General features: G+C 36.2%; 2 protein-coding genes across 6 annotated transcripts in view; one reads left to right on the top strand and one right to left on the bottom strand.

Annotated features, from left to right (window-relative positions):
• Window positions 1–10,160, bottom strand: part of LOC115217582 (aminoacylase-1) — a 43,446-nt gene extending 33,286 nt beyond the window's left edge. The window contains exons 1-3 of the mRNA XM_029787334.2: window positions 9,953–10,160; window positions 2,433–2,497; window positions 908–1,012 (exon numbers count right to left, since the gene is read on the bottom strand). Coding sequence (XP_029643194.1) covers window positions 908–1,012; window positions 2,433–2,497; window positions 9,953–10,058 — 276 coding nt within the window. The 5' untranslated portion in view covers window positions 10,059–10,160. The remainder of the gene's footprint in view (window positions 1–907; window positions 1,013–2,432; window positions 2,498–9,952) is intronic.
• A 10,288-nt stretch (window positions 10,161–20,448) lies between these two features.
• Window positions 20,449–23,093, top strand: part of LOC115210864 — a 69,734-nt gene continuing 67,089 nt past the window's right edge. Inside the window, exon 1 of one of the 5 annotated variants that reach the window (XM_036504698.1) lies at window positions 20,449–20,858. In XM_036504698.1, the coding sequence (XP_036360591.1) occupies window positions 20,760–20,858 (99 nt within the window). In that variant the 5' untranslated portion in view covers window positions 20,449–20,759. The remainder of the gene's footprint in view (window positions 20,859–23,093) is intronic. The other 4 variants (XM_036504702.1, XM_029779644.2, XM_029779628.2 and 1 more) reach the window with 4 other exon arrangements.

Here is a 23,093-nt window from a genome sequence, read left to right as displayed (position 1 = left end):
AAAGGATTAATGTGAAAAATCCTTAATCTCTACTTAGAATCATAAGCAGAAAGAAAATTCAAGCCAAGTCAGATTGAGTTTAGTTTCCAACTGGTTGTTGTCATTTAGCCCTAACTTCAGCTCAACACTGATCAGCTTATGATGAAAGACATACCATTCATGGCCAACCTGTCTTTCTCAGGAGATGTAGGGCTGTATTATCTAATGTGTCCTGGCTATTTTCTTTTAGTATGGTAGTGAGATTTAAAGAAGATTTCCTTCTATTTCAAGCAGGCCAAGAGATCCTTGTTGGCTTGGACACATAGAAGCTCCCCTGTTGGTTCATTAAGTGGTTCATGGTAGAAATTGTAACTTGATGTATTCATGTCACAGAAAGAATAAATTCATGTCACAGAAAGAATAATAAGGCTGCGAGCTGGCAGAATCATTAGCGAGCTGAACGAAATGCTTAGCGGTATTTCGTCTGCCGCTACGTTCTGAGTTCAAATTCTGCCGAGGTCAACTTTGCCTTTCATCCTTTCGGGGTCAATAAATTAAGCACCAGTTACGCACTGGGGTCGATGTAATCGACTTAATCCCTATGTCTGTCCTTATTTGTCCCCTCTATATTAGCTCCTTGTGGGCAATAAAGAAATAAGAAAGAATAAATTTATAAGAGCACATTTAAAACTCTTCTGCATGATAAATGTAATAACACGACTCAGTTCCCACCTTTCAGATTACAGCAGCCAGTGATGGAAATGAGGGTTTTGCAGGGGAACAACATACATGTATTATTCAGCTCATGAGGGTGGTGGATTGTTAATAGCATCTAGCCTCATTTTTTTCCCCAACCGCAGCCTCAAAGACTAACCCTAACCCTAACCCCTTGTTCACTTTCAAACCAAAACAAATAAGCAATATTTACCATATCTACTGGAACAACATCAATATGAGAATTCAACATTAAAGATGGTAAGGAAGGGTCTTTTCCTTCAACAGTCATCACAAACACAGGCTTGCCTGGAGAAACCTAAAAAATAATACATTAAAAAATACAGAAAGAAAAAAATAGACAAAAACAGGACAATTTTTTCAATTTTCTCTGTTTCTCTATTTTTGCTTAGATTGAAGGTGTGTTACTCATCCTGATTTAGCAGCCACATTGCACACTGGCATGGGCTGAATGGTTTGATAGGATCTGATAGCTCAGAGTCCAATAGGCTCCAGTGTCAGCTTTATCATGATTTCAATGGCTAGATGCCCTTCCTTACACCATCCACTTTAAAGAGAGCACTCGGTACTTTTTTGTGCCACCAGCACCTGTGCGATCACCAAATAGCTCACAAGATAAGACCACATGGCTTCGAGTTCAGTCCCACTGCGCAGCACGTTGGACAAATGTTTACTACTACAACCCCCAGGAAGATCAATGTATTGTGATTGAATTTGGTAGATGAAAACTATGTCGAAGCCTGTCATATATGTATTTATGTATTTGTGTGTGGCGTTTTTGCATTAGTCCCCACAACTGCTTGACAAGTATTGGTTTGTTTACATTTCTAGTTGGGAGAATTAAAAAGGTTTTTTTTTTTCTGTAGATGGTGTATAGACAGTGTTTAAAATATCTGATCAAACATCTGAAAACCCAACGAAGAGAAAGAGAATTCATGCTAAATATCTAAATGATGGGAAAGAACTCATCCACAAACAAAGCAATCTTCTACATTGTCAAGGAAACGTCACAGAATTATGACTATTGTCTTTGTTTCTTGATTTACTTAGTAATCTATGGCGAAAGAATGTATCTGGTGGACGCGTCTGAAAGGATTAGAGACAAACATTTTTCTCTCTGGTCAATCTCACATCAACTTCTTCAAGTATCACTTGAAAAGGAAAGTGAGAGTAGAGAGGTAATTTTTGTCTAGTGAATGCTTCAAAAAAAGATGGGTGAATGTAGCAAGGATGGCACATATGAATGACAAAGCCACCTTGAGTATGATCCTATGAACCTCGAAAAATTTAAAACAGAGTAACTTACTTGCAAATAAATGTGTTAATATGTGACATTATTGACCAAGGTTACCGTGGTCTTTTCCATAGGCTTTTCTTTCCATGGATAAACCTTATCTGTTGTCCCCTTTACACTTTACATCATGACATTTCTGTGATACACGATCCCTATTGATCGTTTTTTTTCCTTTTCTTTTTACGATCCCTTTTGATTGAAAACCTACCCCACTTTTTTTTTTCTCCCCAAAAAGAAAAGCTCTACTTTGTAATTTGTCCCGTCTGTGTTCAGCCCTCTGTGGCTAATAAAGAAACATACCTTTATGGGGAGAGAAGAGATAAGAAAAGCTGTAGTTAACTGGTAAATTTAATTAAACAGGAGTTTAATGAACTTAAGTAATTATTTCTGTTAACCTTAAATAAATAGAAGTTACATTGCTCACCTCAATCACTTTATATGGCAAACCAAGTTCTCCAGCCATTTCTTTTAGGAACTTTATTGCTCCATCTGAAAATATGAAACAGAATTTTCCTTTCAACTTAAAATGAGGATTGGATTGGTAGAATTAGTAGAATGTTGGGTAAAATGCTTTGTGGTATTTAGTTATGCCTCTTTACATCCCGATTTTGAATCCTACTAAACTTTAACCCTCTTATTCTGGGTTTGATAAAAATATATACTAGTATAAAACTGTGGTAGGAATCTTGATTGTACCTCACAAAATATTTGAGATTTTGTGCCTATGTTGAAAAAGATTCAATTTAACTTGAAGACAATGTAGGTTATACACTAAATCTAGCAGTGCTCATCACCTAATTTTTCACTAAGTGAAGGATTAAGACAATAGCACTTCTAGAAAAACAAAACTGTGCTTCATCTGTAATAAACCTCTTTAGTGCTTTTGGTCCAAATCATTTATAAGATATACCTCTAGTGTATCTACCACTTGCACATAAAAGAGAACAGGCTCTAGAAAATTACATCATCATCATCATCATCATCGTCGTTTAATGTCCGCTTTCCATGCTAGCATGGGTTGGATGATTTGACTGAGGACTGGCGAACAAGAAGGTTGCACCAGGCTCCAATCTGATCTGCCAGAGTTTCTACAGCTGGATGCCCTTCCTAACACCAACCACTCCGAGAGTGTAGTGGGTGCTTTTATGTGCCACCAGCATGAATCTGCTCCAAGCTTTATTTGCACAACATCACACCCTAAGTTTAAAAACAACTCAGATGACACTTTCTTCCATGATCTCAAACATTGTATTCCAGATCCAGCTCTTTTACTCAAATTCTTCAACCTTTCTCTGTAAGGATCTATTCTAATCTAGTGAAATCTACATCAACTCCAGACCTAGTGGTACTTATGTTTATGAATCCCATTCTGAAGGATAACCTCTCTGACCCTGCCAATTATTGCCTTATCATCTTCAGTTCCAATATCTCAAACATGGTGAAGACAGTCATAAACAAAATCTTTCATAACCTTGAGTCTCTCAATAACAACAAACTTAATTGCACAGGCACTTGCTCTCTTACATTCCACAACAGTTTGACTGTATTTGGCATGAGAAACTTCTAGCTAAGGTACCACATATAGGCTTTATCTGTCTCTCACTTCTTGGATCAAGGAAATTGGAGAAGATCTCTGCAACTGATGTGTACCACAAGATCCAGTTATATTCTCCAGCCTTTTCCTTCTGTACATTAATAATCTACATGTTGTTACTGGCAGCAGTACACACTTCTTTGCTAATAATGCCATCCATAACTCCTTAAACATCTTCATCATCATCATCATTGTTCGACCGTGGTCGAGACAATGGAACTTACTATGTTACGCCAGACTTCACGGTCCATCATAGCATTACGGAGGTCCTGTTGCTGGATGCCTGTATCCCTGGAGATTACATCAGGGTAGGAGTGTGTGCGCCCTCTGGTATCGTGAGCAGATGCCTTCCAGAGGAGAAGAGTAGAAATTACCTCGTTTTCAGCTCTACAACAATGTCCAGCAAATTGGACTCTTCTACCTTTCACAAGAGATGATACATCTTCATACATGAGATGAACATCTTCATACATGTCATTCATATGTAACCTAGACATCCCATACCAGGCATAAACTACTTCCATGAACAGAAATGTTTAAAACAGACTTCAATGAAGAAATTACAATGATGACTCCTTATACAACATCCTTACTATGTGTGATTGACATGCAACTATAGCCTTCACACTTATCTCAAAAATTACACAGCAATCTCTCATAGTGATATCTCATATAATATTGCTGAGTCTAGGTTTCCCCTTCAGTGTGAGAAAATACTTTAGCTACAATCAGTTGCTGGCCCTATACAATGCTCAAATGTGACCAATATTAGATATATTGGCAAGAGCACTGCCCCCTACACACACATACACACAACCATTGCTTTGCTACTACTGTTCTGTTTCTTTCATCACAATTATACTTTTCCACTCTATTTTCCTGAGTCTCTCTCTGTTATCACATTCTCTTTTATTTAACCACTCAGTTATATATGTACTAGGTACCTTTAGTGGGGTCCAATCTGTTGCAAGCATTCAGACCAGGGTTTTAGTTTGAAGGTAAGCTCTTCAACCCTTTCCCTGTGCAATCTCTGAAATCCTATAAAAAAAAAGTCCGTTATTGCTGAGCTTCTTACTCTGATGTTTAAAACATACACAGAAATAATTTAAAACTACATTGACCCCATCAGTTTTAGAGGTTATTGTGTTTCATAAAATCTTGCAAACAAGTAACTCACATACCTACAGATGCTTTATTGTTGTTTCCAGTCTATATTTACTGAAACTCCCTTAAATTTACTTGGTGTAGCAGTCAAAAGATTTCACCATTTTAATTAATTTATTAAATGAAAAATAATAAGATATTCTTCTAAATTTTCTTTTGTGCATTTCAATTCTTAGCTCTATTGAAATAACAAAATAGGTCAGTATTTTTCCAGTGATCTTAAGACACAATTAGGTTGCAAGAAATTTAGTATACAAGGTATTATAACCAAAATCAGCACAAGAGGAATTATTATCATCTCATAACAGACAAGAGCATAATTTGTTGATAATTTTATGCACATGAATATCAATGTTATCTAGTTATAATAAATGCTTGTAAGTACTTTAAAAAAGGCCAACTCATGGTCAATTTAAAATGCATATTCATCAACACGAGCTCTGTTTTATAACTTGACTTAATTCTTAGAAAAGAATGCAACAAATCATAGTCCTTTATACATTTATACTAAATATAATTACATTGCCAATAACTAGAACTTACAATGTAAATTGTATATAAGGAAAGAGTAATGCAAAAAACAGATGAAAATTATTAAATGCCTTCAAAAATACAATTATTTCTCAAGTAGACAACAATGAAATACAGTCGTATTCTTTTATTCTATTTTTGATTTCAGTCTTTGGACTATAGCCAAGATGGAGCTATTACCTTCAGGAGTATTAGTCAATCATGTTAACTTCAGTACCTAGTATGGTACAAATTGTTCATTCGGCTATAATATATGTATTAAGTCACTTACTTTTAGGAAGTCACATCCTCTAACAGATGTTTGTGTGTGTATAACCAGTATACAGAAACATACACACGTACACACTTACATATATATATATATATATATATATATATATATATATATATATATATGTGTGTGTGCGTATACTTACACTCTGTAACTTAGTCAAACTGCTAAGTTACAGGGATGTAAACAAACCAGCACTGGTTGTCAAGAGGTAGTGGGGGACATACAAAAGTACTAACGCACATACACACACACAGGTTTCTCTCTACCAAATTCATTCACAAGGCATTAGTCAAACACAAGATACTTGACCAAGGTGATGTGTAGTGGAACTGAACTCGAAACCATGTGACTGCAAAGCAAGCTCCTTAAACACACAACCATGTCTGCACCTGTGATGATTTTATTTTCTTTCTCATCATAAGTTTAATTTTACATTCAGTAAAATTTCTTGGCCCACAAACACCAAAAATGTTAGCATCCACTTTACTGGATACTCTTTTACTCATTTCAGTCATTTGACTGTGGCCATGCTGGAGCACCGCCTTTTAGTCGAGCAAATCAACCCCAGGACTTAATCTTTGGAAGCCTAGTACTTATTCTATAGGTTACTTTTGCCGAACCACTAGGTTACGGGGACGTAAACACACCATCATCGGTTGTCAAGCAATGTTGGGGGGACAAACACAGACACACAAACACACACATATATACAACAGGCTTCTTTCAGTTTCCATCTACCAAATCCACTCACAAGGCTTTGGTCGGCCCGAGGCTATAGTAGAAGACACTTGCCCAAGGTGCCACGCAGTGGCAGTGAACCTGGAACCATTTGGTTAGTAAGTAAGCTACTTACCACACAGCCACTCCTGTGTCAATAGTAGAAGATACATGCCAAAGGTACTCTTGTGCAATAGAATGGAACTTGGAAGCAGATAGTTGCGAAACTAGCTTCTTAACTACATAGCTTAGCATGCACTTCTTTAAAAAAAATATTTTCTTATATTTAAGAATAAGATGGATAAAATCTAGGTTTGTAGTAAGTTGCTGAAAATAAAATTTCAAATCTGAAGGAATGTCTTTTTGATTTAACCCTTTCACATCTAAACCAGCTGTTCTGGCCCAAATATTCTACGTATTTTATCTTCAGATCAGCCAGATTTGATCTCTCACACCTACTATACAATGTCATTTTAAAAATAATCAATCATATCATTGAAATCTTAAAGCTATGAGACTGTGCATAATTAATTCAAATATATGCAAATAAGTAAGCATAACATTTGACAAAGGAATCTGAATGCTAAAGGGCTAAAGGTCAACATGGCACAAACCAATGTCCTGCTTATTAACAGGACAACAAAATAACAGTGTCACCTGGGAAGTGACTATACTCAGGATGTAGAAAAGTAGTAAGTAGTACTACAATGCTATATATTCATTTCTTTTCTACTTTAGGTACAAGGCCTGAAATTTTGGGGGAAGGGGCCAGTCAATAAGATCGACCCCAGTGTGCAACTGATACTTAATTTATCGGCCCCAAAAGGATGAAAGGAAAAGTCAACCTCAGCAGAATTTGAATTCAGAATGTAAAGTCAGAAGAAATACTGCTAAGCATTTCGCCCAGCATGCTAACGTTTCTGCCAGCTCGCCACCTTTTTATTATAGCAATGCTATATATTCTGTGTGTGGAGGCGCAATGGCCCAGTGGTAAGGGCAGCAGACTCGCGGTAGACAGAAACCGAAAGAAGCCCTTCATATATATACACACACACACACTGTTTGTCCCCCATCACCTCTAGACAACCAGTCTTGGTGTATTTACGTCTTAGCAGTTGGGCAAAGAATCCGATAGAATAAGTACCTGGTTTAAAAAAAAGAAATATTAAATACTCCGGTCAGTTTGCTCGACTAAAATTCTTCAAGGTGGTGCCCCAGTATGGTCGCTGTTTAATGACTGCAGCAAGTAAAAGACAACAGATAATATATCAATGGGAAAGACTTCTGCCTGTCCCCCAAATCCATTTTCTCGCAAATTTGTTTATTTAAAAAAAATTTTTTTCAGATACAGAGGTTCCGGAAAATTGCCAAAAATCTGCTTTGTTAAATTTCCCACCCCCTTTCAAATTCTTCAATTTTGACTTTTTTCCCCAACACTAACCCTAACCCTAAAACCCTAACCTTAAAACCGTAACCCTAACCCTGGGGACGGGCGGAAGTCTTGCCTACCAATGCATGAATACATATGGATGACATAGTCTTCTTGATATATGAGAACCTCCCTTCAACAAGGGCAAATCAAGGAACCCCTCAAACCGAATGTCACTGACCACCAAGCGCAAGGGCTTTCTTCCTATTAGTATACAGAATTTGTAAATAAACTAGTCTTTACTCGCAGATAACAAACATATTTTATAACTTTTATGAACTGTTTTCGTTGATGAGGGTGGAGGATACTGAAGCCACCCTTAGTTTTATTAGATTTGAATGTTTTAATTTTTTAAAGCTATTTTATTTTATTTTTATTATATATTCTGTCGAGTAGTGTAAAGACTCGTAAATGTGAACAAAGTGTTGCAATATGATATCGATAACATCTAAAAAAAAAAAAGCTACTTCATCGGCCACCTTTTGTGAATATGACTTGACCTGGAGGTCAAGTCATATGATGCCATCATATGATTCCTATGATGCCATCATATGATTCCTATGATGCCATTATAGGAATTTTCGATCCTGAACCGTAAAACTTACTCGTTGCCGAGTAAGCAGAAGTGGCCAAGTCACTGCTCACGAGTTCACAATAGTTCAAGTAATATAATGAATTTTATAAGGCAGCGAGATGGTAGAAACGTTAGCACGCAGAGTGAAATGTTTAGCGGTATTTCGTCTGCCGCTACGTTTTGAGTTCAAATTCATCCTTTCATCCTTTCGGGGTCGATTAAATAAGTACCTGTTACACACTGGGGTCGATATAATCGACTTAATCCGTTCGTCTGTCTTTGTTTCTCCCTTCTGTGTTTAGCCCCTTGTCTGTAGTAAAGAAATAGGTATTTCGTCTGTCTTTACGTTCTGAGTTCAAATTCTGCCGAGGTCGACTTCGCATTTCATCCGTTCAGGGTCAATAAATTAAGGGTATTATTTTACTATTACACCCGTTTCATGAGGCGGGTGTATGCTTTATGTTTATCAATGTTAGCTTAATAAGTTAACTAAACGATGGTTAAATGAAAACAGCAATCTATGAATTCTTTTGTACTTCATTCAAGGCAAATAAAACTTTTGTCAACTTCCGCTTAATATATAATTGACGAATAAAACAGAAATAGCAGTTAACTCTTTAAGTAGCACCATACTATCAGAAATAGCAAGTCAGATCGGTATTATTTTACTATTACACCCGTTTCATGAGGCGGGTGTAATTGTAAAAGATTACCAAATTAAGTACCAGTTGCGTACTGGAGTCGGTCTAATAGACTGGCTCCCTCCCCCAAAACTTCGGGCCTTGTGCCTAGAGTAGAAAAGACTATATTGACTTCTATATTTAGGCTTGTAAATACAAAGTATGATAAATTATTAATCTAATATAATGTAAGGAGTATCTTTTAATGAAACGATGCCATTTTAGCTTCGCCGTTTCCATTTTACAAGAATTTTATAGCTTAGTATTTCTCATGGGTTGTAGGAGGTGGGACGATTAAAAAAATTATTGGGGAGGAGACAAAATGTCATGTTTAACAGTATTAAGATGTGCTAAACTTTATAAACTTATTCAACATGATGAAGAAAGTAAAATTATATGGATGCAAACTTTATTTTGCTTTTTTATAAAGAAGTGGGTAGGCGATATAAGCACAAGAACAAAAAGTTTATGGTTGGGGTCAGATGACTGGTACTTAATTCTATCGAGCCCAGATATATTATATACAAAGTACATTCTGAACAAATATCACAAGGTGGTTTGTCTGACGCGCTAACAATTCTGCTAACCTCTCCACTTCAGTGATAGACACAAAAGCCTCATATTTAGGGACAGAGTATAGTCGAATGTATCGGCCCAACCTATTTTATTGACCTCGATTTAACTCTGAGTTAATATATTAACCGATAAGATTTGTAAAATATCGACTGTGAAACCAAACGAAGGTATCTCTAAAAATGAAAAGACATATTGGATAATGCAATCCTAGATAAAACCATATCAAATTAAAAACCTGGCCGATCAAGGCTGACCGGCAATTAAACAACAACCAGCGATGTGATGTTTATTTTTCTTTTGACAAGAATGATCTACCTTTATACACGGGAACGTGTCGCACAATAAATTAAAGAACAGAAAATAGAGATATGTAAACAAATAAAATATATGTAAATGTACACTGACCATAGTCAGGTTCAGGCTGGACAGTCTTGATTCGTAAATACCGTCTGAAGTTAGTCACAGCCGGGTGTTCAGCAGAAGGGTTTCTTCTCTCGGTTTCTGATCCCATTTTCGATTGAATCAAAGTCAGAGGTAATGAAGAGCAATGAATGTTATCAGGAGTAAATATACGGAAAGAGAAACAGCGACTGAGTTTGTGAGGAATAGAGAGAGGAGATAAGAGAGAGAGAGAGAAAGAGAGAGAGAGAGAGAGAGAGAGAGAGAGGAAAGCAGACAGGCAGAGGCTGCAAGACAGACGAATAAAGGGAGAAGGGGGAGGGTGAAAGAACGAAAGAAAAAAAACAGTGAGAGAGGGAATAAGAAACCAAAAGAATTGTCTTTATCTTTCACAAGATAGTTGATTATTTTTTCTCGTAGAAATAGTTATGCATCTCATCAACCTTGACATCGCATCTGCTTGTCTTTCGGTAAAGCCTCTCATTTTCTTGTCTTTATTCATAATCTAAAATTAATCAGTTTGTGCAGTCTTTAAACAAGTGTCGATGGATTGAACAATGTAAATTGCAGTTAGAAATATAACATTGTAAGAGTTGACAGCAAGAGGCTTTGACTATTGACTTTTGTTTATTTCCACATCCATTTGATGCTTATTACCGACGCATTATAAAGAGTACTGTTTAAAGAATGAACAGCTTAAGTCAGTTTTTATTTTGTTTAAGTGAAATAAACTCACTTTGAAACCCTTATTCTCCTAATTAACAAATATTGCCGGCGTTAACTGCAAGGGAGAGAACTCTTGTTTCTATCCTTATAGACGGGCTTAATTGATCAGATAAATCCTCCTCCTCCTCATCATCATCATCGTCGTTTGAACATCCAGTTTCTCATATTTACTTGAATTTGGCAAAATTTATTCAGCCAGATTTTTCTTACAACTGGATACCCTTCCTGTCGCTAACCCTTATGTGTTCCCAAGCAAGGTAATATTTCTCCCATAACTGAATATGCTTTCAAGGCAGACTGGAAACAACAGACCCTGCCAATTTTGTACTGATGAATGCTACCACATTCTCACATTCGAGACTCAAAAACTCTGAACTGAAATTCTGAATTACTCATTTCCTGGATGCACAAAATCTCCAAAATGCTAAAATATTTCAAATCAAATGGTCAAACATGAAAATATCTCATCAACTTTTCTCTCCTACTTCACCTTCACCATAAACTATCTCCATAATATACATCAAAACTTACATTATGGCTTTACACAAAACAAGTCTTGTAGAGATTATATTTTAGTTCCACAATTTTCAACCAAAATTCTCACCAAATTTTCTAAAATAAGTGCGTACTCTTACACACACACACACACATATATACAAGGATGATATTATTACTTCTTTTAGTTATATTTTTTACAGAATTATATGCACACCCTTTAGAATGCCCTACTTTTGCATATATTCATAAATCAAACCAAATAGAAATATTTATAAAAACACTACCTGCAAATTTCACCACCCTAAAACAAAAAAGTTAAGATTTTCTAAATAGTAATCAAATAACATCTAGAACAATAAATTCTTAGAGAGAAATATGCTGACCAACAACTTTTGTACCTACCTAAATCATTTTGTGAACATTAAAGCATACAACAAAAAATTTCCTTACTAACGAACTCCATGAAATGCTTGACTAATAACCTCCACCTTCCCAATACTAAATGGTAAAATATCTTAAATAACACCAACAAGTAAAGAAGTCCGGTGACTATCTAAAGCTTCCCATGTACTTACATTCTTTGTGAACCCTTAAAAATTCCATTACTTAAAACATACTTAAAGAAACACACCAAATCACAAATATTTAAATGGTAGATTGAACTCTGAACTTTAACCTTCACTTTCTCAAAGCAAAAGGTCTAAATCTCTTACTAGTATCCAGGCTACACCAGGCTCCAGTCTGATCTGGCAGTGTTTCTACAGCTGGATGCCCTTCCTAATGCCAACCACTCCGTGAGGAGATATTCACCAGACCTTGCACCCACTGACAATCACATTTTCTAGGCATTAGACAACTTTTTGCAAGGCAAAGACTTCAAATCTGAAGGTGCAAAAACAGCCTCTCGTAATTTCATCACCTCTTGCTCTCCAGAATTCTTTGCTGCCAACATAAATAAGCTAATGATAAAATGTCAAAATTGTGTTGATAATTTAGGTGCATACTTCGATTAACTGATTTGCTTTTTGTTGAGATAGAGTAAAATAAACTTTCTGTTCAAAATCGGACATTTCATTCTTAATGACCTAATCTATATGCATATATTCAGAGAGTGAGAAAGAGAGAGAGAGAGAGAGAAAGAGTATTTTATTATCTTTAACAGTTTGCTCTGAAATGATATATAGAAGGCTATAGAGTGAGTTAAATATAAGTTAAATTGTTATTGTGAAAGGATAAAGATAAAAGAAATGAAAGGTTAAGTGAAAAGTTAAGCCTTGAGTGTTACATAATCAGAAGTCAATGATCTTAGTTTAAAAAGTCCTTCTGAATATTCTATTTTAATGATAATGATAATAAAACATTCCCACTTCATTGTGTGAAAGTACATTTATATGTGTATAAAATAATGAAGGTGGCTATATACAATATAAAACCAAAAAGGAAAAGTTCATTTGTCATCAATTGTGACTGAGGGTGCTGGGTAGCACCTACATTGGTAGAAATAAAAGTTAAAAACCCCTCTGAGCCGCAAGGAATCACATTTTCATATACTGACAGGGGAGATAACCACCACACAGCGAGCAAAATCACTATACTCTTTTACTTGCTTCAGTCATTTGACTGCGGCCATGTTGGAGCACCGCCTTTATTCGAGCAAATCGACCCCAGGACTTATTCTTTGTAAGCCTAGTACTTATTCTATTGGTCTCTTTTTGCCGAACCGCTAAGTTACTGGGACATAAACACACCATCATTGGTTGTCAAGTGATGTTGGAGGGGACAAACACAGACACACAAAAACACACACACACACACATATATATACATATACATATATATACGATGGGCTTCTTTCAGTTTCCATCACAAGGCTTTGGTTGGCCCAAGGCTATAGTAGAAGACACTTGCCCAAGGTACCATGCAGTGGGACTGAACGCAGAACCATGTGGTTGGTGAGCAAGCTACTTACCGCACAGCCACTCCTGCGCCTATAGTTTCGTTTCAAAATTACAAACTCATCAGTAGTGACTACTCCAATGCTCAATGGTTTGGCTAAATCCTGACTGTCTGTGTATATATTTATCATATGAATTTATGGCATTTTCAGCAAAATGCTAATGTAACAATTATAAAATAACAAAGGCGGCTATATGCAATATAAAACTAAAAAGCTACAATCTAATTGTCAATAACTGTGACTGAGAGTGCAGGGCAGCAAGTACATCATCATCATCGTTTAACGTCCGCTTTCCATGCTAGCATGGGTTGGATGATTTGACTGAAGACTGGCGAACCAGATGGCTGCACCAGGCTCCAATCTGATCTGGCAGAGTTTCCACAGCTGGATGCCCTTCCTAATGCCAACCACTCTGAGAGTGCTTTTAAAGTGCCACTGGCACGATGGCCAGTCAGCGGTACTAGCAACGGCCACGCTCGAAAATAGTGTTTTTTACATGCGACCTGCACAGGAGTCAGTCCAGCAGCACTGGCAACGACCTCGCTCGAATGTTTTGTTCCCATGCCACCGGCACAAGTGCCAGTGAGGTGACACTGACAACGATCACGCTCAAATGGTGCCCTAGAGTTTTTAAAAAGCTTTAGAGCCACAAGGAATCACATGTTAGTACATAACTTTGTCTAAGTTTGTAGATGCAGGCATGATATCTTAGGCAAGTTTCTTTACCATTGCTTTTTTGCTCACATCAATGTTGCTGGGCTGTGTTGTTGTGACAGCTGCTGATTGATTCGCAGGAGCTGCATGTAATGATTCAACAACACCAAACAAACATTTAAACATGATTTATTAATGTCACACAAGTCATACGAGGTTGTTCATGAATTACAAAATATCCACATAGAGCTAACAAGATGAAAGAAATATAATGCAACATGAAAAATAGCTGAATATCAGCATTTATTACTGGAGCTGGATTAACCCTTTAGCATTCAGATTTCTTTGTATTGTTTATTTATTGCCATTGTTTTGAATTGATTATGTATTATTTTCTAGCTTCAAGATTTCAACGGTGTATTTGTATGTTTTTAGAATGACATTGTAGGGTAGGTGTGAGAGGTTGGGTCTCATTAATTTTAAGATAAAACAAGTAGAATATATGAGCCAGATATGATTGGTTTAAATGCTAAAGTGTTAAATAAGGAATATATATATCAGAAATGGAAAAACAAAGCAATAAAGTGAACAATTATAAATTCAATTCAATTTAAATATTTTATACAAACAAATGACACATCTCATAAATTACAGCTGTTTCTACTTCACTAATAAAATGAAGTTTTTCAAGAATAATCAAATCCGTTTAAATATGTAATGATGCTTCATCAAATTGACATATTTTCTTAAATATTTAACGAAAGATATCAAATATAATTACTTATAATTTCTAAATCTTTACAAACACTCTATATAAGAATGAGCTTAATCATAAATAAGTAAATAATCTTATTGAAATTTTGTAAATTCATAACTTTAAATCTATAACTATTCCATTCTCTAATTGATTTATTTGTACAATACAGACGTTTATCATCATCATCATCATCATCATCATCGTTTCACGTCCGTTTTCCATGCTAGCATGGGTTGGATGTTTCGACTGGGGTCTGGGAAGACAGGAGGCTGCATCAGGCTTCAGTCTGATCTGGCAGTATTTCTACAGCTGGATGCCCTTCCTAATGCCAACCACTCCGTGAGTGTAGTGGGTGCTTTTTACGTGCCACCAGCACAGGGGGCAGAAGAGGCTTACAATGGCCACAATCAGTTGGTGCTTTTACGTGCCACCGGCACGGATGCCAGTCAAGGCAGCGCTGGCATCGGCCACGTTCGGATGGTGCTTTTTACGTGCCACCGGCACAGGATATCTTAACTACAATTTCCATTTGATTTTTATTTTGATGTTGATGTACTTGACACAATAGGTCTCCTCAAGCACTGCAGGTCACCTTACGATCCAAAGTAAGCACAGTAGGCTATCCTGCGAACCATGAACTCACTTCATTTTTCAGTTTTTTGCAGTCACAGCATATCTCCAGAGGTCTCGGTCTTTCAGCATTGCCTCTGTGAAGCCCAACGTTTGAAGGTCATGCTTGACCACCTCATCAGCATGTCTTCCTGGGCCTACCTCTACTCCGGATTCCTTCAACTGTTTGGGAGTGGCACTTTAACGTATACACATATTTATATATACTTATATATACACACATACACCTATCATTTATGTATGCATACATACACACATGCGTACGTATGCACAGATGCATATACACATGCACAAGTTTAAAATATTTAAATTGAATTGAATTTATAATTGTTCAATTTATTGTTTTGTTTTTCCGTTTCTGATTTATCAATATCTATAAAGCTGAAATGCGAAAAGTTTGTTTGTCTCATTTGGGGATTGGAATGGGTTAAGGGGCACTAGATGCAGTCGGATTGGCTCAAAAATTTACAGGGACATGTAAACAGAGGTGAGGAAGTGAGTGGACTAGTTTAGAAACCCCTATCTCAAAAGCTGTGGTTACTAGGGCAACAAAACTCACACTTTGACAAGTGTTTGTCGTTTCTCGCTTTCGCATATCACCCTGTCTTCCTCCATCTCTTTCTTTCCTTCCTTCCCTCCACTTTCTCCCTATAACAACGTTTGACAGCTTCGTCTCTCTGTTACTCTTTCTTCCATTACCTCTCTCACTGTACGTCTGTCTGTATCTATAGAGAGAAAGCGTTGACAGTCGCAAAAGTTTAAATATTCCCACCACAGGTCTTTTAGAATGGTGAATTATTATGTTGATACAAAATGGATTTTTACGTGAAAAGGGGTCTAAATGGAGCTGGAAGGGGATTAAAATTTACAGGAGTGGGTGTTTAGGAATTCTCTGTTACATCAAGCTAAAAAATTTGCACCAGCCTTTAAATCGTCAATGTGTTGCTGTCCATCATAAAGAAGTTTTTAATGCCTACCATGGTGAATCTACTGCCGTGAGAAAGAATCACTTCAAAACTTGGTGTTTAGGAATTTTCTTTTACATCAAGTTCAACTGCCAGTACGTTGCTGTCTGTTGTTAAGAAGTTTTGAATGACAGCTATGGTGAGTCTACTATCCTCAGATTCTATCCCTTCAAACTTTGGTTTCCAATATTTCTTTTTTTATTTTTATTCAGCTTGCAAGTTCGTCTGTCCCTTTTAAATGTTAGTGTTTTGCTGTCCGCCTTGAAGCAGACCTTTCCGTTGTCACTGCCTGATATTTATGATTGATCTTTAAAAATATTTTCTTCCTCAACTTACTCAAGATCTTTTGTTTTTTTATAAAAGGGAGAGAGATTGAGAAAGATAGAGAGTAAGAGAAAGCAAAGGATAGTCCAAGAGAAAGGAAGAGTAAGATAGTGGGAAAGTGAGAGAGAACGGAGAGAAAAACAAAGAGGGATAATGTGGCAATGAGAAACAGAAAGGAAACAACAGAAAGTAACAACCATACCCTCACCCGCGTGTAGAGCAGGTCACCTTAAACTAGTATTTATATATTAATAAACTGTATGTTTATCATATTTACCTATTGGAATAACATTGTTATTGATAAAGGTAATATAAACCAGTAAATTATTCAAATATTTAATATCCCTTACATGTATTTTACCCCTATACTAAGAAATAAGCATACCCAATTTGATTTATACCAAATAATTTACAAAGATGAATGGGTTATTTACCGTGACTATATTAAGGATCCTTTCCGGGAGCGAACGGGTTATTTCCCTTGGATGTTTAAATGAAATATGTTAGTTATATGTAGTAGATATAAAGATCCCTTCCAGAGGCTCTATTATCAATTTTTTTTCAACAATCTAAGTATGTTACTAGGTTTCCAGGCATGAGTTCTACTCACGTGTCAAGTTTCATAAAAATCGATAAAACGATGATGGAGGAATTAGGTAACAAACCCACAAACACACCCACAGACAGAATTTTCCACATATGTAGTATATATATATATATATATGCGAGCAAAACCCCCCCTGTCCAATGGAGGCTGCTGAGTGACAAAGCATAACATCCTCCTTGAATGGCAGGAAATGTTTTTCCTTTTGGCGACGATGGTTACAGCATTGATATACCCAGGTGTGATCCAGTAGCTCTGCTGCCTGTCCAACCATTCAAAAAATTCTCGCAAATGGAGTTCTATGCGTTTCGACTGTTGGTTCGCAAGGACGATATCTATCTTTTGCACAGCTGATGTACTTGCGCGTACAAATGCACGTTCCCACGGCTTTATTGATCGCATTCTCATCTAGAATCGACTTTTGTAATCTTTTCAAGGCTTATACACGTCCTGATACCGTCGGTATCTACATATCAAATTTGAGCGCAATCGGATGGAGGATGTCCGAGATCCTAGAAGACACACACAGACTGACAGAACGGATTTTATATAATAGATATATACATATATATATATATATATACATACATGTCCCCCCCCACACACACACACACATATCTACTCTGTCTGTGGGTGTGTTTGTGGAGTTGTTAGTTAACTCCTCCGACATCGTTTTATTGATTTTGATGAAACTTGACACATGAGTAGAACTCCTGTCTGGAAACCTCATGGCATACTCAAATTGTTGAAACATCGATAATAGGGACCCTGGAATGGATCCTCATATATATATATCTAGCATATTTTATTTTAAAAGCCATGTAAAATAACCCGTTCATATTCTTAAATTATTTGGTAAAAATCAAATTGAGCTTGCTTATTTCTTAGTATTTGAACTGTTAGAGTTATTTTCGCAATTTATCCTGTACAACCCTTAAACAAGTAAATAGTATTTTCCTAAACAATAGATCCACTTATTTCGGTTACTGACTTATTCACGAATATACCAACACTAGCGCCACTGAGGGTAATATTCTCTGGGAACACACAAAAGCCCTTTTCAGAATCACTTATTTCGAATTTTTATTATCTCATATCTGATTAGCCTGTTATTACATAACATGCTTTACGATTTTAGTATACATATATTTTTAGTATTTCTTCCTATATACTCTGGGAACGCCTCAAAGCCTTTTTCGGGGCTACTTTATTTGGATTCTTTCTATCGGGTAATTAATTTCATGTTATTGCATAACTGACTTCATAATTTGGGTATTCATAACTTACTGGGAATTCCTAAAAACAAGATCCTGTGTAAGACAGTTCAATATTCTCTGTAAATGCACAAAAACCGTTTTAAGGGCTACATACTTTGTATTGTTATTATTGGATTAGCGAAACAATTATGAGAATTGAACCAAGGACAAGCCCCGCTTTCCTGGAAATTACCAGGTACGTCAGCTAGAATATATATTATATATATATATATATATAATATATATATATATTATATATATATATATATATATATATATATATTATATATATATAATTTCAACAATTGAGGGTAAAATTAATTAATATTATCAATTTCACAAGTATTCAGTATGTAAAGGGACCATTATAGGCGAATTCAAAATATTACATTATATATAAGGCTTAGTAAAATAAATTACTTTGCCACATACTGAACTCATTAGAAATAGCAGCTAAAGAAATTCTTCAGCTATTTCTAATACTTAAAGAAGATCTCTCTCAGATAGTGTTTGCCTAAACCAACTCACAAAAGTATGGGGGAAAAAAAACATAAAAAATCAAGTGCAAAGGTTATTTGAGAACGTACGTTTCTAGATTAGTCAATTCGACATTTCTTCTTCAGCTCAGATTCCTTGGATCGGATTGGGAACACGAAAGTCGGGAGCATACCCTTCGGCTTCTAATCACCTCTAGAATTCTGCTCGAACTAAAAGTGCTATCAAATTCGAATATGCAAGCGAAGAATTTCTGCTCTCCCCTTTCCACCAGCGTGGGTTAAAATTGACAAACACCATGTATTAACGGTGAAAACCGCAGCATTTAGCAGAGAGAGATGAATTATAATTTCAACAATTAAGTATTAGAAATAGCTGAAGAAATTTCTTTAGCTGCTATTTCTAATGAGTTCAGTATGTGGCAAGTAATTTATTTTACTAAGCCCTTATATATAATGTAATATTTTGAATTCGCCTAATGGTCCATTTACATACTGAATACTTGGTGAAATTGATTAATATTAATTTTCACCTCAATTGTTGAAATTATAATTCATTTCTCTCTGCTAAAGCTGCGGTTTTCACCGTTAATACATGGTGTTTGTCAATTTTAACCCACGCTGGTGGAAAGGGGAGAGAGAAGCGAAATTCTTCGCATATTCGAATTGATAGCACTTTTAGTTCGAGCAGAATTCTAGAGGTGATTAGAAGCCGAAAGGGTATGCTCCGACTTTCAGTGTTCCCAAATCCGATCCAAGGAATCTGAGCTGAGCAGAAAGAAATGTCGAATTGACTAATCTAGAAACGTACGTTCTCAAATAACCTTTGCACTTGATTTTTTAATGTTTTTTCCCCCATACTTTTGTGAGTTGGTTTAGGCAAACACTATCTGAGAGAGATCTTCTTAAGTATTGAAATAGCTGAAGAAATTTCTTTAGTGCTATTCTAATGAGTTCAGTATGTGGCAAAGTAATTTATTTTACTAAGCCTATATATAATATATATATATATATATATATATATATATATATATATATATATATATATTATATATATACCATTCTTTTAGCAGAAAGTCAAGCGAAAGTTTAAGTATTGGTTCGGTATTTTCCATCTTAAATTTTTTCAGCCCAATCGCTTATGTTTATGTAATTTTGTTTATGTATGTATTTCATGCATGAATGCATGATTCTGTATGTGTTATACATACTCATACATACACAAATATACATGCATACACACACATATACACAACAAAATACATAAACATAAGTGATTCGACCGGAAGAGAAAAACTTAAAGAAATGTAAAAAAATTATGGACATTGTCGAACAAAAACTTTCCATTTTGATAGAGTTTCTCCGAAAGAATGCCATATACATACGTACGTATGTGTGTGTTCGGCCGATACTATGTAGCAAAACAGCTGTGTGTATAAATTTAAATTTGCCGCACTGGATAATCATTTAAAAAGCATCCTCTCTCTCTCTCTCTCACACACACACACACATACACACAAAACAATGCGCGCGTGTGCGTAAGTGCGTGCGTACGTGCATGCGTACATGCGTGTGTGTGTGTGACGGAGATTGGGTGAGCATTTGTGCATGTGTTAAGGGCGAACAATCAAAATAGAAATTATCATCGCAAGCACACTTTTAAGTGAATGTGTATATTTCCTGACAGGCTGCTTGCTGCCCGACTGTACTGCGAAGTATTACAAGTGTTGGTGGATAACTACGAGCTTAGAACCTAATCGGCTCTGCACACACCTTTAACACCAGTTCTCTTTTTTTTTTATCGCCTCACCAGCAACTTTATCGACGTCATTGCGGTTATAATCCTCCTCCACTCCGACTGGCGGCGACAAGAGTCGTCAACAACCATGTGATCTGACAACAAAAACATTTTCAGTTGGCCAGTCATATGAGAAGTAAATAGCCACAAATGGCTGCTGAAGACAACGAAATCACCCTGTCCACGGAACCTACACGTTACAACATCGGACCTATAACTGCTAAATCAACAGTTCGAATATGGGGACGGGTATGTATTGTTAAATCATGTTATTCATTCATTTCACCGTAAAATGATAGCCAATGTCAACTAGGGTGAAACTTCTTAGAAGGAATAACTTTTTTTGTAAACAGTTGCATATCAAATAGTATTCAATGCTTAATTGCATAAGAGGTATTTTAATAACGTTTGCTAATTAAGTTAATGTATCAATTTCATATTAACTATTTGTAACACAACTAAGTTTATTTGATCTGGTATCAAAAGTTTACTTCCTGATTCATATTCGGTACATCAAAAGTCAATCACTACACTTACGCATGGGCTGGAACAAACCCTTTACCGTCGGGATTCTTCTCCTGATCGGTAAATTTGTTCCAAGGAGAATAATCACAGGTTCAAAATGAGATAAACTAAATATAGACTTGTAAATAGAGCTTATAACTGAATTAGTTAATCGTGTTGCATTTACATTCCATTTTCTTACCCCGCCCACTTTTAACAATTAAACATCTAACTTTAATCGTCTGCACTTTAAATGCTGCTCTTAGCTATTTCAAATATGTTATTAAGATTCCTCTCGTCAACCTGAAAAAATAACTCTGTTTATTTTAGAAGGATTGCTGTTGTCACGACGATTCATTGATTGGTATTTTAAAACCTCGTTAACAGAACACACTTGTCCGTCTCGTTGTCTGCCACGAGGAAAGTAAAACTACTTACAGTAAAACCGATTGATTACGAATATAGGCAAACAAGTCAGGATTCGGAGTAGAAAAGGAAAGGAAATTATATGACGTTTCTGCCTTTCTTAAAGGTATCACTTTGAAAGAAAGGGTTCAACAAGCAATCGAAGTAACCTGGTCATCAGGGCCATCTTTCGATTCTATAACTTTACACTTCACAGTAAAATATTGGTTCGGAGTTGGGTATCTGTCGAGTGAGTTCGTTAAAGGAGTTTCATAAAGTAGCAAAGTTTCTTGTGGTATTTCGTTGAGTACAATTACGTTCCGAGTTTAAATCTTGGCGAAGTAAACTTTTTCCCTCTTCCCTCAGGGTTGCTGAAACAAATATCATTTGAGAATACAGGTTAATCTAATTGACGATGCTCATCATGCCTCTGTTAGAAAACTCTCCCTATATATATATACATGTAAACTGGTACTCCGTCAGTTACGACGACAAGGGTTCCAGTTGATCCGATCAACGGAACAGCCTGCTCGTGAAATTAACGTGAGCACTCCACAGACACGTGTACCCTTAACTCAGTTCTCAGGGAGATTCAGCGTGACACAGAAGATGATAAGGTTGGCCCTTTGAAATACAGGTACTACTCATTTTTGTTAGCTGAATAGATGGATGGCTGGATGGATGGAGGTATGTAGGTAGGCAGGCAGGCATACCTACACAAATGCGCACTTACCAAATCTGTTTCCGTATAACTTCCAGAAAAACGATTTTTTACGGAAAATTTTCAACAAATACGTTTAAGATAATGAAAATTATGATTATGTTGGAATTTGATGTGTAAAAGTGGTGGCCAAGTCACATAATCCATAGACTCACATCAAAAATTTTTTTTTTTTCAGAATTTTAGGTTTCACTTTGTATATGTAATGTATGTCACTTCGTATGTGTTCACGCCACTTTAAAAAAATTTTTTTCCACATTAAATTCTGATATATTCGTAATCTACACCATCTGATAGGTATTTGTAGAAAATTTCATCAAGAAATCTCCATCTTCCTGAAAGTTATGAGGTGACAAAGATGGAAGGGAACAAACTTGTGTGCGTATGCCTATATCTATGAGGGTTGGGGTGGTGGTGAAAAGTTTCCGGCTTTGGGTAAAAGAAAATACAGGAGGATCATTAATTGTGATATTATTCAACATATTCCCCACTCAAATCCACACACTTATTGAAGCAGTCATATCATCCTTTTCATTGTCGTCATGCTTTTATGTTTGTAGAACGACCGTGCGAAAGGAGATGGTGACGAACGAACGACTCCTTTAAACACCGCACGGTCGCCTTACAATAAAAGCCAAAATATGGATAAATGAATAAGAGTGCCAAAAAGGAAAAGAGAGAAGACGACACAATCGTAATATGTTAAGAGAAAGGTTTTATTTAGATGTTAACATGTGAGTAGCAGAGTGTGTGTCTGTGTCATAAGTACATATATAATAAGAACAATAATAATAGACAATAGACAGGCCTTCAAGCATACAATAATGTGTATGTGTGTGTGATAAAATACAGAG

This window comes from Octopus sinensis, linkage group LG1, assembly GCF_006345805.1.
Source record: "Octopus sinensis linkage group LG1, ASM634580v1, whole genome shotgun sequence".
NCBI classification, from domain to species: Eukaryota; Metazoa; Mollusca; class Cephalopoda; order Octopoda; family Octopodidae; genus Octopus; species Octopus sinensis.
Note: the sequence above shows the minus strand (reverse complement) of the source record. Positions and strands in the feature narration are given on the sequence as shown.